Source organism: Callospermophilus lateralis, chromosome 4 (genome assembly GCF_048772815.1).
Source record: "Callospermophilus lateralis isolate mCalLat2 chromosome 4, mCalLat2.hap1, whole genome shotgun sequence".
In the NCBI taxonomy this organism is placed as follows: domain Eukaryota; kingdom Metazoa; phylum Chordata; class Mammalia; order Rodentia; family Sciuridae; genus Callospermophilus; species Callospermophilus lateralis.
Genome location: NC_135308.1, coordinates 153425046 through 153438363, shown reverse-complemented (window position 1 = coordinate 153438363; position 13318 = coordinate 153425046). Strand labels below are relative to the sequence as shown.

At 51.8% G+C, this 13318-nt stretch overlaps 1 protein-coding gene across 4 annotated transcripts in view; it reads right to left on the bottom strand.

The window, feature by feature from the left end:
- Positions 1-2760: 2760 nt before the first annotated feature.
- Abtb3 (ankyrin repeat and BTB domain containing 3) overlaps positions 2761-13318 on the bottom strand; it is a 257515-nt gene continuing 246957 nt past the window's right edge. For all 4 annotated transcript variants that reach the window (XM_076853254.2, XM_076853255.2, XM_076853256.2 and 1 more), the window contains 4 exons: positions 12416-12497; positions 7593-7661; positions 5913-6026; positions 2761-3144 (listed from right to left, as the gene is read on the bottom strand). In XM_076853254.2, coding sequence (XP_076709369.1) covers positions 2935-3144; positions 5913-6026; positions 7593-7661; positions 12416-12497 — 475 coding nt within the window. In that variant the 3' untranslated portion in view covers positions 2761-2934. The remainder of the gene's footprint in view (positions 3145-5912; positions 6027-7592; positions 7662-12415; positions 12498-13318) is intronic.

Sequence of the window (13318 nt, the reverse complement as noted above, 5' to 3'; positions counted from 1 at the left end):
TAGAAGCCGAGTCGGAGTTGGGCCTTGGGGTTTATTTGGCCAGCTACACACACCCACTGTTTCTAGGGTCCCGCTGCAAATAGCGGGGTGGAGGGGGCTCATGGCAGGCAGGGCTCCCTGCCTCCCCACCTCCCAGATGCTAAGGAGCCCTTGGACAGGCTCTGCTGAGGCCCCAAAGACCAAGCCGCCTGTCAGACAGTAAAAGTCAAATGCCACCACACGCACTTGATCTTCCTGAAAGGAACAGTTCAAACGCTTGCTCGCCGGAGGCTGTGCAGAGGGTGGTGCACCGTCAAAAATAAATCCACCTTCTGTTCTCCTGGCCTGACTCAGAGTTCTGGCCTGTGGCACTTGGTTGCTTCTTAAAGAAGAAACAGATTTGGGCTGCTTTGCAGGGGTGAGCAGTCGTTCTGGGGGTGGGGGGTGGGGTCAGCTCTGCACCAGCCAGCTCTGCATGGCTTAGTGTCCTCGGATAGCCTGGCTTCTCCCTAGCTTCTGGTGGGCCTTTGTGGCCTAGCCAGGGGACTAGGTAAGACTCAGGTGGGGTCAGGAACCAGGCAGAACAGTTGGGGACCAGGATTGACCTCAGGAGGAAGACACTTAAGAATAAAGCTATTTGTCCCTCCTGTACCCCAGGCCCCCATCCCGTCCAGTGGCATCATCTTATGCTGTCCTCAGTGGGAGTATATGATGTTGAGGTGGCTTGTCTTTCTTTGTCCCTCCATCCCCCCAAAGTGTCATCAAGATATGGGAGGGACAGGCAGAACAAGGGCCCCACAGTGGGCAATAGTACCACTGCAGTGGCCCAGGTGGCCGTCCCTGTAGCCCCTCTGCCTGATGGGAAGGAAACCCCAGGCCATTACCCAGAAGCAGACTTTGGGCCCTGGAGCCAGTCAGCCCCCTGCCCCCACCAGCAACATGGGCAGCCACCTTCTATCTAGTCTCTCCAGGCTCCTGGATTTTCTGCCCAGTCATATTTTCCAATCTTAACGGAGGAAGTTCTCAGGCTTCAACTGTAGGGTAAAAAGCTCACGTGTACCATACAAATGACGCAAGGCTTGGGAAAATCATTTCTTTTAATGACAGAGAAAGCACACCAAACTAACAGAAGCCCTGGTGGGAGTTGCCAAGGTACAGACCAAGGCCTGGGGACCCTGAACTAGCAGCAGACATTCACAGAGGGGTCAGCTGAGGCGGAAGGATGTCCCCACCGCCTCTCTGAAGACAGGCAGCAGGTGTGCGCACTCTGCGAATCTGTGACGTGGCCTTCTCCTCGGGTAGCTGTTTCCTCCCTCTGTGGATGGAAGGGCTGGGGGAGGTCTGCAGATGACCACGTGGGAGACAGGCCTTGGGGGTGTGTGTGTGTCACAGAGGAGCCAGTGCTGTAGACACAGGTGGCCTAAAGCAGACTTGACACTGGTGCTCCAATCAAAGGCTCAGGGAGCAAACAGGACAGACAGACAGCGGCTCCATTAGAATCTAGGTTCTGGCGCAACTTCCCAAGGGCATGCTAGGAAATAGTTTTATTGATAAAACTTTGCCATCCCAAAGGGTAAAAGTCTTCTCTTAGTTTTAAGTGCTTGTACCTAGGTTTTCAACCAAAGAATGAGAAAAAAGGCCGCAACTCAAAAATTATTTGGAATATTGTGGCACTTCACCAATCTCTTTTGCTTATATATATATATATTCGTATATATATAATATATGGCAGAGCAAACGGAACCCTTCTATATAAACTTTCATTATAGATAACCCTATACTGTACACTCTCAGAATACAGAAAGTATCCACTCTATCATACATGTTTGGTCTTTAAAAATAATCTAACATAGTCATACTCTCTGGCTATAACAAACTATTAACATCTTCTGAGAATTCAGAGAAAGCTCTGGGATTAATAAATTCTCCGACGTGCTCCCCCCACCCCCCCATCCAGCATCATCTAAGAACACATTTCTGCAAAAGCACCCCAGAATCATTCCTAATCAGGAGAAGAAATGGATATGTTAGTTTCACCAAGTGGACTTTTAGTGATGGAACACTTTGACCTTGCCGAAAAAGGGAAGCACAAAACATAACATGGTACAGGTTTGGGTCCATGCAAATGCATGTCTTGTTATGTGGGGGTGTTCTATTCTCACCCCGAAACCACGATTAGCATGCAGGTTGTTTTCAACTATTGGATTAGAGATAATTATTGGCAGTGCACCTCTTTTGTGTAACCATGAGCACTAAGGCAAGAGGATCTCACCTTGTGTAGAATATCAGCAATAATTTGTCAGATGCAGTGTGGACCTGCGACTTAACTGCTTTAAGAAAAAAAGGAAGACAGTAATCTCGAAACATAGATTCCCTAAACACAATTCAGTTAAAAATGAACTGTTAAGCTTTTAGAAATATATTTGAAACGACAAGACTGCCCTGTTTTTGTTATATTATGAACATTTTTAAAAAGTTCCCGCCCCTAAAAATTGGCCAGATGATTTCCTCTTATGGGTAACAGCCTCACCGATTAGCTACCATGATCGACAGCCACCCAGATGCGGCTACCCAGGTCTTGAACATCTAACACCAGGCTCTTCGGAATTGGTACCATTGTCAGGTCCTCCAGCTGTCAGTCAGAACCTCAAGGGCTTTTCGCCTCAAGCCATTCATTTGACAGTGGTCTCCAGTGACCGGGGTTCCACGGTCCCAGGTTGGAGTTGGCTTGGCCGCCCCATGGAGACCTTCAAGCTCTGCCCGCCAGGGAACGTCTCTGGGTTTCAACTGGAGAGCGTGGGAGCCGAGTTTGCTTATTCAAGAGAAGCCGGCAGTTGGGGCAGCTCCTTGGCTCAGCCAAAAACAGACGCCAGGTGGAATTGGTGCGTGTCTGTGGGAAGCCTTTGCAGCAGGAGAATCGGAGAGGACCCGGGAAGCCCTCGCTCTGCTGGGGGTTCATACGATGGAACCTTTGGAAGACGACAAGTGGATGGACTGAATCCTGATGGCCAACGTCCTCTGCAAGTCCTGGAGCACATCCTGGCCCGTTCCTTCGCCGTTTTTGTCATAGAGGAGCTGCTTGAATGCTTCATTTTCGATGAGGACCATCATGTTTTTGAGGAAGTAGCCTTCACAGTATGCAGAGAGCTCTGTGACTCCAAGGAACTGTGGGGGGCAGAGAGAAGTGGGGTGGTTACGCCTCGGAGATGCACTTGGCTGTCTGCAGAAGCAGCCCTGACTCTCCACCCTTTGCTGGACCCTTCAGGGCCTTGTACAAATTAATCACCTCTCTGGCCTCAGTTTTCTGAGCTGCAGCATGAAGGGGTGGGTCACAGAGGCACCACGCTCTCCCACGCCATCGGACATGGACACACGAGGTGATTCTGGGGTTTCTGAGAGGCTACCACCCGGGCTGGATGAAGGTACCACGCGTGGGCTTCTGATCACACACATGTTCTCACAAGATGTGCAGGGTTTTGGAGCGGGGGCAGACCTCAGGAAGGCTTTTGTCATTTCAACACGAACCCTGTTCTTGGAGTCACAGAGGACAAGCCGCATTCTCTAGGTGGGGAAAACCTGAGGCGCAGAGCTGCCTATCTGACTCACTAGTCACAGAGAGCCCCCCACCCCTTGCCACACCTGGTACTTGCTTTTAGGTTAGGGTCACTCAGCACAAGTCAGTATAAATGGAGAGTCATAAGCATAATAGACACACTTCTAACACTTGGTGATGTTTATTGAATGGTGAACTTGCTAGCCACTTGCCTATCTCCACACAATGGATTACTGACAGAACTAGGATTGGAACTCTCATCTCCTAGACCAGAGGTTGGCAAACTACAGGACTTTGGGCCAGGTGGCCCACCACTTGTCTTTGTCAATAAAGTTTTATTAGAACACAGCCTCACCATTTGTTTACATATTATATAAAGCTGCTTTTGCCCAGCAAAGGTGGAATTAAGTGAAAAGCAAGTATGTGGCCTGGAAAGTTGAAACATATTATCTGGCCCATTATGGAACATGTCTGCTGATCCTTGTCCTAGATTATAAAATTTTCAAGGTCTTACTAATTTCTTACTATATTATGCCGTCTACAGTTCCTAATAAGTAGTGGGTGGTCAATAAATAGGAAGAATGAGTCCTCTGGTTTCCAAACCTGTGTTCTTCCCATCATGGTGCCCTTGAGCCTGCTCTTAGCTGAGACTCAGGGAGATGAGCCAGCTTATTCTTTTGTCCCAAGTGCAGAGGCACCCTGAAAGGCCATCAGAAGCTCCTGGGCTTCTTTTTCAAGACTGAACAGTTCAGGATGACCTTGATAGGGCAATAAAGATGGGTCTGTCTAAAGTTCTGCAGCTGTATCAGGGGGTTAGATGAAGTATAGCAGTGCAGCTGCCAGGGTCCTTGTGGACATCCGGAACATGGCTCTTAGCACCTAAATGCCTGCATTTCCTGGGTTTCCAACCAAATGTTGGTTTCTTGCTTCTCTGTGTGTGTGTGAGTGTGTGTTCGCATGCGTGCGCGCTTGCTATATGTGTGTGTTCCTGGTGATTGAACCCAGGGCCTTGCGCATGCTAGGTAAGCACTCTAACACTGAGCCAAATCTCCATCCCTTTTAATTTTTTCTTTTGAGACAGTCCTTGCTAAGTTGCTGAGGCTGGCTACGAACTTGCAACCCTCCTGCCTTAGCCTCCCGAGTTCCTGGGATTACAGGTGTGTGTCACCACCCACGACTGTTTTTCTACCTCTTTTTATTAAACTAGCCTCAGATTGTAGCACTGAAGTGCATGGGATCATCATGGGGCTGTGGCCTCCACCTCACAGGGAAGCAGGGGACAGAAAGGGCAGGAGGTTGCTGGTTCTGTCCTGTCCTTCACGCATTTATCACGGAGGGCAGGTGTTTATTCCCTCTAGGATGTGACCTGGAAGGTGGCAGTGGAGGCTGGTGACTGTAAAAGTCAAAGCCTCGGCTGCAGAGATGCCTTCTGACGGAGACCTTTCTTCCACCATAGGAATGCTAAGCCCATATCCCAGCTGGGCTCCCATCGCATCAGGCCTCAGGTTAAATAATGAGTCATGGGCAGGGCTAAGGAGCCAGGGTTAAATTGCTGCCCAGGAGGTGGCTGTGGGAAAGCCACTTGTGGACATCAGATTTGGGGCAATTTGAATGATCATGACCCAAGGAGGAGGGCATAGAACCATTAGGTCAATCAGACTCTCTTCCTGGGCAGACAGAGGATCCCTTTGGATGCTCATTTACAAAGTAGTTAGTTTTAAGATAGAAAAAAATTTGCCTGTGTCCTGAGAAACCAGAATTTGGTATAATCATTAACACTCAGAGTAGGTTTGTGTGTCCAAGTGTATGAAGAAGCCTGTACTTTCTCATTACCAATAAGCCAATCAGAAAATCTTATTTTGAAGATTGACGATTATTGGAACCATTTCAAACATTTATCAGGCCAGACAGTAAACAAAAGGTTAAGAACCTGAGTTTTAGAATAAAACTAATCCAGGTTCAAATCTCAGCACTCCTCTTGTGCGTAGGTACCCCAAAAAGATTGAAAGCAGGGACTCGAACAGATATTTGAACCCCTATCTTCACAGTAGTATTATTCATGGCAGCCAAAAGGTGAAAGCAACCCACGTGCTTACTGACAGATGAGCAGATGAAATACAAGACAGACAGACAGACACACACACACACACCCACACACACATACACACACGGACGGAATGGAATATTACTCAGCCTTAAAAAGGAAGGGTACTCTGACACGTGGTAACACATCGATGATGTTGTGCTGAGTGGAATAAACTAATCACAAAAGGACGCATTTTATATATTTCCACTGCTGTGAGGTCCTTGGAGAAGTCAAATTCACAGAGACCAGAAGCAGCAGGTGGTTACTAGGGACGGGCAGGGCAGGGTGGCTCACCTTGGCGTGGTTGTAGATATCCACGCAGTTGTCGGTGTTGATGCTTTTCGCACAGATGATCTCGCAGTGCCGCTGCAGAGCCTCTAGCTGGAAAAACTTCGCAGCAGACAGAAGCTAAAACCACGAGAAGGTCAGAGGGGGGCGGGGTGGGGGGGGAGAAACCCCGAGAAGATAAGGAGCCCGGAGGACAAGCACCGCCACAGAAGTGTCGGGAGGGACCGGAAATAAAGCTGTCCCTATAGAAAGGTGACACCAGAGGAACCAGACAGAGTGACAGAGCTCTCCATGGGGAGGATGGAGGAGCGGGTGGCAGGGAGCCCCAAGCACACCTGGTGTAGCCGGAGGTCAGCCCGGAATGCCTGAGAGATGTCCAGAAATAAGGGTGAGTGGTGTTATTTAGGCAATGGACGTGAACATGGCAGGGTGGGGCGGGGGCTGCGTGTTCATTACAAGTCCTCTTGCGTGGTCTGAACAATTTAAATGCACACGCATTTGCCTCCAAAAAATCGCTAACGGACCGGGCTCAGAGACCATCCTGGTTGGCAAACAGCCCCGCCCTGGAAAGGGGTACCCCCAGCTCTGTGGGGACAGATGCTCCTGGGCTTGGGACCCTTCCACATCCTGCTCTGTGGACCTCTTCAGCTGGATGTGCATCTATGTCCTTTAGAGTAAATGTAAAAAATAAAAAAAGCATTTATTATTTTGATCTTAAAGTAACTTAAAAAAAAAAAAGGCTTAAAAAAGAGCCTGTGTCCTCAGCCTGTCACCTGGTCCTGAGATGGGTGAGAAGTATCAGAGGAGGGGTCCAGAGAAACGAGGGAGTCGCTGTGTGTCAGGGAGGAAAGAGCAAGAAGAAAAGGACGTGGCAGTTGTTCCCAGCAACTGAAAAACAGATGCTTTTAGACTCCTCTAGAAAATCCAGTGGGATAGATACTATACTGCCGCTTTACAGGCAAGGAAACCGAGGCTCAGAGAGGTCAAATAACCTATCCAAGGTCACATAGCTCAGGAGTGGCAGCGCCTGAATGCAGTCCCAATCTGGCCCCGTGTCCATAGCTGACCCACCGTGGGGTCTCTTCCTGAACAGGGATCCTGCTGACACCTTTAACCACCAGGTGCAGGGGGCCAGCCCCCGAGGGGGAGGTCTGGCTCCTTTGCTAAGGATCATGGCAGTGAGTTTTGGCTTCTGGAAACTCCCAGCTTTGATTGGGAAAATTGATTTGGGCTCCACTTCTGGAAAGGAGCAGGGGGCGCTCTCAGCCTTGGACAGAGGGGGCGGGACCCTGGAGGAGGACAGCCGGCAGGGATCAGTGCTCTGCCTTGGCTCTGCCTCCTGGGAGAGGGACAGCCTGGGATTAAGGAATGTTTACAGTGGATGTGATTCTTTTACAAATGACAAGGGAGAAGACACTGTCTAGGACATTTTCTGATGATGCTATTGGAGCCCCAGCTGGGCCGGGGCCGGTCCTACCCCCCCCCCCCCCCCCCCCCGACTTCTTGGTGACAGTTACAACCTGGGTTCACTGAGGACAACCGAAAGGGCCCCCTGGGGACTAGCAGTTCAAAGCCTTCACCCAGTGTAGTCCCGAGAGGCTGCTGAGGTGGCCCGTCACGCAGCTTATGGAGATGCCCCTCACCCCAGGGGAGCCTAGGGGGTCAAGGGCACCGTGGGCTCCTTACCTCCATGATCTCGTTGTTTTTAATGAGAAGTGACTCTGGGCCTCCATAGTAGAGATACTGCATGACCAACTGGAAGGGAGAGAGGACACGGTGAGCCAGCCTCTGTCACACGGCACATCAGTAAGCTGTTCAGGCACGTCCACTCCGGGACGCCCACCCACTGCCTCGCGCGGGAAGGCCCACTTGGAAAGAGTCTTCCTGAGTGGCACACTGAAATCTGTGGCTCCCAGCCCCTGGGGGCACGTCCACGAACAGGGCCAAGCTAAACCTAAACTTGGCTCATCTCTGTAAAGTGGGGATGGGACCTGCAACCCTCACGGGATCATGATGTGGACGGAACGAGTTCCCCTGGGTCAGGACCCTCGGGGCCACCATCTAAAGAGCACAGTGCATTCATGGTATGTTGACACCAAATTCACATCTTCATTCATGAATTTTGCATAATGATGACCGTCTCCTTCCACTATCCTTACTATTCCCATCCTCCCTCCCTTTCCCTCCCACCCCTATTCCCCATCTAGAGGTAATTTTCACCCATGCTCTCCCTCCCTACCGCACGCGCCATAAACACAGAACTTCCCCTGCCTCTTTTGTGTTTGGGAGGTTCTGCCGCCAGGCTTTTGACACCACCTGCCAATGGCAGAGTTGGTGGCAGCGAGACCTGGTGAAATAACACTGCATGGTTTACCTTCCCTTCTCCCACCCGATCCTCATAAGCATCCACAAGACCAAGTCAGCGAACGCAGGGATCTTGGTCTTACTGAGATCAATTTTTCGTTCCCTGAGCACCTCTCTTTCATACAGGCCCAAACAACAATAATAAGCAGCATAACAGAATATCTGACCCCAACCCTTCATGGTAAATGGAGGGCCTCTTCATTTACAAAGCACTTCTGTATCCTGTTATCTCATTTAGTCAAGGTTGAGCCACGGACTTGAAATGCTCTCCGTAGCGGTTGGAGGTCCTGGGGCTAATGGAATTTAAATTGGGCTGTCCCAGACCACCGCCAGCCAGCGGCTGGCAGCACAGCCTTCTGCAGGGGTGAAATGCACCCACATTAGGCCGTGGGGCTTATTTATGGACTTGTTTTTCTTGGCAGCAGCCAACCTGCAGGAAGCAAGGACCTGAATGGTATTCACAGCCTGGCAGAGGCCCAGGCTTCCAGGTGCAGCCTCAGCTGCTGGGATCTGGCCCGTGATGCTAAACAGTCTTGGGGGGCGGGGTTGTGTGGGGGGCCCAAAGCTGGCTCATTTGCTAAACTTCTACCAGCAGGGAGTGGAGCGCACAGGCCCCGGGAGGCCTCCCTCCGGGGAGCCTTCCTCTGCCTATTTCAAGCCACAAATGAGGCTTTTCTTCTTTTATGGGGAAGGGGCCTGCACAGGGACGAGTCCCCAGAGCCTGTTGAGTTGTCCTTTCCCATTATAGTAACTTGAGGCTAATGTGGCCAGGAAACCATCCCCAGTGAAAGCAATTACAGGCCTGTGGACTCTGCTCAGGCGGCCCGTTCCCACGCAGGGCTCTTATTCAGTGGATCTGCTCAACAAATATTTATTGAGTGTCTACTATGAGCCAGTTTCTTATTCCATGAACCTCCCCAATTAGTCCCAGGCTTAATGGTGGCAGTGGCCCTTTCACGAGCACCGGGAGAGCTGGGGAAGCGCATGTTCTTCTGCCTGCAGCTCAAGCTCCAAACTTGGCTGTCAGATTCTCCTGCAGGGCTGGGCGGCTCTAAGGAGGGCCTGGGCCCTTCCAGAGGGCAGGAAGAAAACCCCACAGAGTGCCAGGAGCAGCCGTGAGAAGTCAGGGGCCTCGTGAAAGAGCTCCCTCAGGAGCAGCGATTCTCAGAGTGGTTCCAGGGTCAGCCCAGCAGCATCCCCAGGGTTCTTGTCAGAAATGTGAATTCTTATGTCTGCAGAATCAGCTGGGGTGGGGGGAGGCCCGGGTGCCTGCATCCAACACGACTTCTGTGTTTTCACAAGTCTCCTACCTGTCCCCAGGTGACTCAGACACCTGCTGATGGACAAGAACGTGGTGTACCTCAGAGCTCTGGGCTGCCATGGGGAGATGGGAGGGGGAGATGCTTCATGCGGATGCCGGGCCCCACCCTGTGGTTCTGACTTAACAGGGCCTTCCCTGGGGGATCTTCAGAGCCCCCTGGGAGATCTGCTGGGCCAGCTGAGGCTGAGAAGCAGGCTTCAAGCCTCACACCTGGTTAAAGCTCAGGAGGGGAAACTGTCCTTCTAACCAGGATTCCTATTTAGGGAAGATGCTCCCGAACAAGGCTCCTACTGGACAGACTGGGTTCAAATCCTGGCTCTGTCTGTTATTCTTAAGACTGAGACTTTGGGCACATTTGTGAAGTTCTCTAGGTCTCAATTTCTTCATCTGTAGAAATGCCAGGAATAATATGCCCGAGAACCCATGTGGGCAGAGGCCAGGCCCTCACAGAGCTCCTGAAGTACGTCTCCATGCCGCTCACCCCGGACCCTAAGGCAAAGCAATGATCTCCTGGCAGCCTCTGAATCCACCAGCTGTCATTCAGGATGGGGCTGTGGCTGCTTTGCTCTCAGTAGCCCTCAGCCTGGGAGAGGGGAAATGGGCATGCGGATGCCTGGAGTGTGCCCATTCCCAGCCCACCTGAAGGCTCCGGTATCTTCTCTGGTCCCCAACCTCCTCCACGTTAGTGGGAGACACCCCCTATGTCTTGGGCATAGCAGGAAGGTGATAATATCAGTTGCAGCTTAGAAAACCACCCACTTGAAGATTGCCACAATGTGCCCATGTGCAAGGTGGATGTTTTCTCACATTGTCTTATTTGATCTCTGCAAGGGATTCAAATCTCCTCCAGAACCCAAGACACAGAGGTGACGATGACTAATATGTCAAGTGACTAGGGAGGCTGAGACAGGAGGACTGCAAATTCAAGGCCAATCTCAGCAATTTAGTGAAGTCCTCAATAACTTAGTGAGACTCTGTCTCAAAAAAAAAAAAAAAAAAAAAGCTGAGGATATACTTCAGTGGTAAAGCATCCTTGGGTTAAATCTCCAGGTATTTTTTTTTTTTAAAAGAGGTTTAGAGTATCTTATTATTGGTTATTTAGGGAGGGTTCTTTATTTTGAAGTTTCAATCATCACAAAGGAGTGCATCTCTAATGGTGAAAATTCAGGCACCTCAGCAGCAAGCTTTGGGGCTAGTGGGAGGCATGGTGCCTTCTTAGTGGCCCTCCCCACAGCAGGATCTAGGCCTCAGTGGTGGAGGGAGGAGCCGCCTTTTGACTCTCCTTCTTCCCACACTAGGTGGTCTCAATGCATCTTTAGCCTCCCCTACACCGTAATGGCACAGAGTGAATGGACTGATGGTCACTTTTCCTCAAACACACCCCACAGCTTTCCACTTTGAGCCTTGGTTTAGCTGTTCCCTCTCTAGAACACTCTCCCTCTCTCCCCTTAGCCAGATGAGGAAACTGAAGCTCAGAAAGATTGGATGATTTGCTCAAGCTCACACAAGGGGCACTGATTTTAACTTTTTTTTTTTTTTGGTACTGGGATTGAACCTAGGAATGCTTCACTTCTGATCTACATCCCCAGCCTGTTTTATTTTATTTTTTTTAAATTTTGAGACAGGGTCTTGCTAAGTTGCTGAGGCTGGCCTTGAACTCACAGTCCTCCTGCCTCAACATCCTAAATAGCTGGGATTATAGGTGCATGCTACTGTGTCAGTGGCACAGGTTTTAAACAGAGGCCTCCTGGAGGGTGGCCCTGTCATTCAAGACCCAGGTCAGGACCTCCTCTGCATGACCTTGCTCATGGTCAGTCCTGCCTCCTGCTTTCTCAACGCCCACCAGCCCTTCTAGAAGAGCAGGCTTCCGTGGTGGCCTGAGTCTTCCCCCTGGTGGACTCTCTCCAGGGTCATCCTTCCTGAATTGAGTTGGAGGAACCAGGTGCCTCTGAGGAGTTCTGTGAACCCCATCCCCAGCCACCCTGGGGGAAGACAGTGTGGGGACCCGGGTCTCCCTGCAGGCCTGGCCTGTGTGGCAGTAAGGAGCCGGCCAGCCTCCAGGTGCCCCAGTGGGACTCGGAGCTCTGGAAATCCGGCTCTGAAGGAGCTGGGGGCGTGGATCCCTCCTGGCTGCAGGACGTCTGCACGGGAGGCTTAGGAACCAGGCACTGGGAGGGAGGAGAAGGGAAGCGGCTGCCGTGCGCCTCAAAGCCACATGCCCAGCCGCTGCCCACAGCACCGAGCTCCTTTCCTGCCTATGCTGGGTTCAGACTAAGGTTCAAATGGCCCTGGGTTCCTAAAAGCCCGCGGGTTCCCGATCACGCTTTGCTCAGCCACCACGCAGGGACGTTGTGCCTGCAGTTCTCCTGGCTCTGACCCTCTTTCTTGAGCTCAGCCTTCTTCCTGAGCTCCCCAGCTGTCCCTTGGCCTTTGATCCTTCAGCCCTTAGGACCTCATCTGAGAGGCCTCCCCAACTGTCCTGCCTGAGTGGCCACAGCACGCTGGCTCACCCCATCTCTCGTGTACTGTAATCAACCAATTGCTCACCCCCTCTAGACTGTGGGTCTCTGGGAGAGGGTGTCCCTTAGTTCTGTGTCCCCAGCCTCCAGCTCCGTGGGAGAGGCAGGTGCCCGTGGGCTGCTGAAGGGCTAAGTGGGCAGGAAGGGGTGGTGTGGGCAGGAGACCAGAGTGCTGGAAGCGGTCAGCTCTCTGCGGGGGCTTCTCCAACGGCAGCCCCCTAGGGTGGGGGAAGAAGGCGACCGTGTGTGCTCTGCACCACCAGCACTGAGTTCCGGGCCACCTGAGGGGCCACCTGAGGGCTCACCTGGAAGATGGGGTACTTGACGTAGCCGATCTCGATGCAGGGGCTGTCGTTGGCCGGCTTGCTGGAGAGGAGCGCTTTGAACCTGGGCAAGACACAAAGGGAGGTCAAGAGACACGCACACCCCCGGGGTGCAAGACCTCGGCTCGGCTCAGGACAGAAGTCCTTTACACCCGGCTCTGAAATACAGCAAGGACAGTGCCCGAGACTTTAAAGTCAAACCCTCCCTGGATTCTACCAGCACCGAATTGGAAGCTAAACTCGGAAGCTAAGAAGTGTCTTGAACTAGTCCATCCTTTCTCGGCCTGGTGGTCGGAACGAATGGTGCCTTTGAAACCGGTCTTCCTTCAGGACCCGCCGCAGGCCCTTCCTTGGCCACCGGGGCCATGGTCAGCTTGCCCCCTGCCTGTCCCTCTGCGCCCTCCGTAGGAGCCTGACATATTGCTGACTTCCCTCAGGGTCTCCCTACAGGGGACTTTCTGTCCTGGCCTTTCCTAAACCATAAGCTCCTTGAAGGCAGAGACACCGTCAGCAGAGCACACTGCACCAAGAAACATCGGGAAAGACCCCGTCAGCAGAACACACTGCACCAAGAAACATCGGGAAAGACTGTCCCTCTCTCTTTAAAATTTTGATTTTGAAATACTGATAGATTCATAGGAGAGCTGCAGAGATGGTGCCGAGGGCCTGTTTCCCTCCCTTGGTGTCCCCCAGGGCTAACATCTTATGTGGCTGTTGGACCTTCGTCAAAACCAAGAAACTGACTTCACTATCGATCCAGCTCCTCTGGTGTCACAAACAAGAGCTACGCGAGGGACGGGTGCTTTTTGCTGTCTGCCAAGGGGACATGGGGGACTTGTGTTTGGTTTGGGGGGCACTGGAGATGCCAGCGTGCTCTGGGGAACC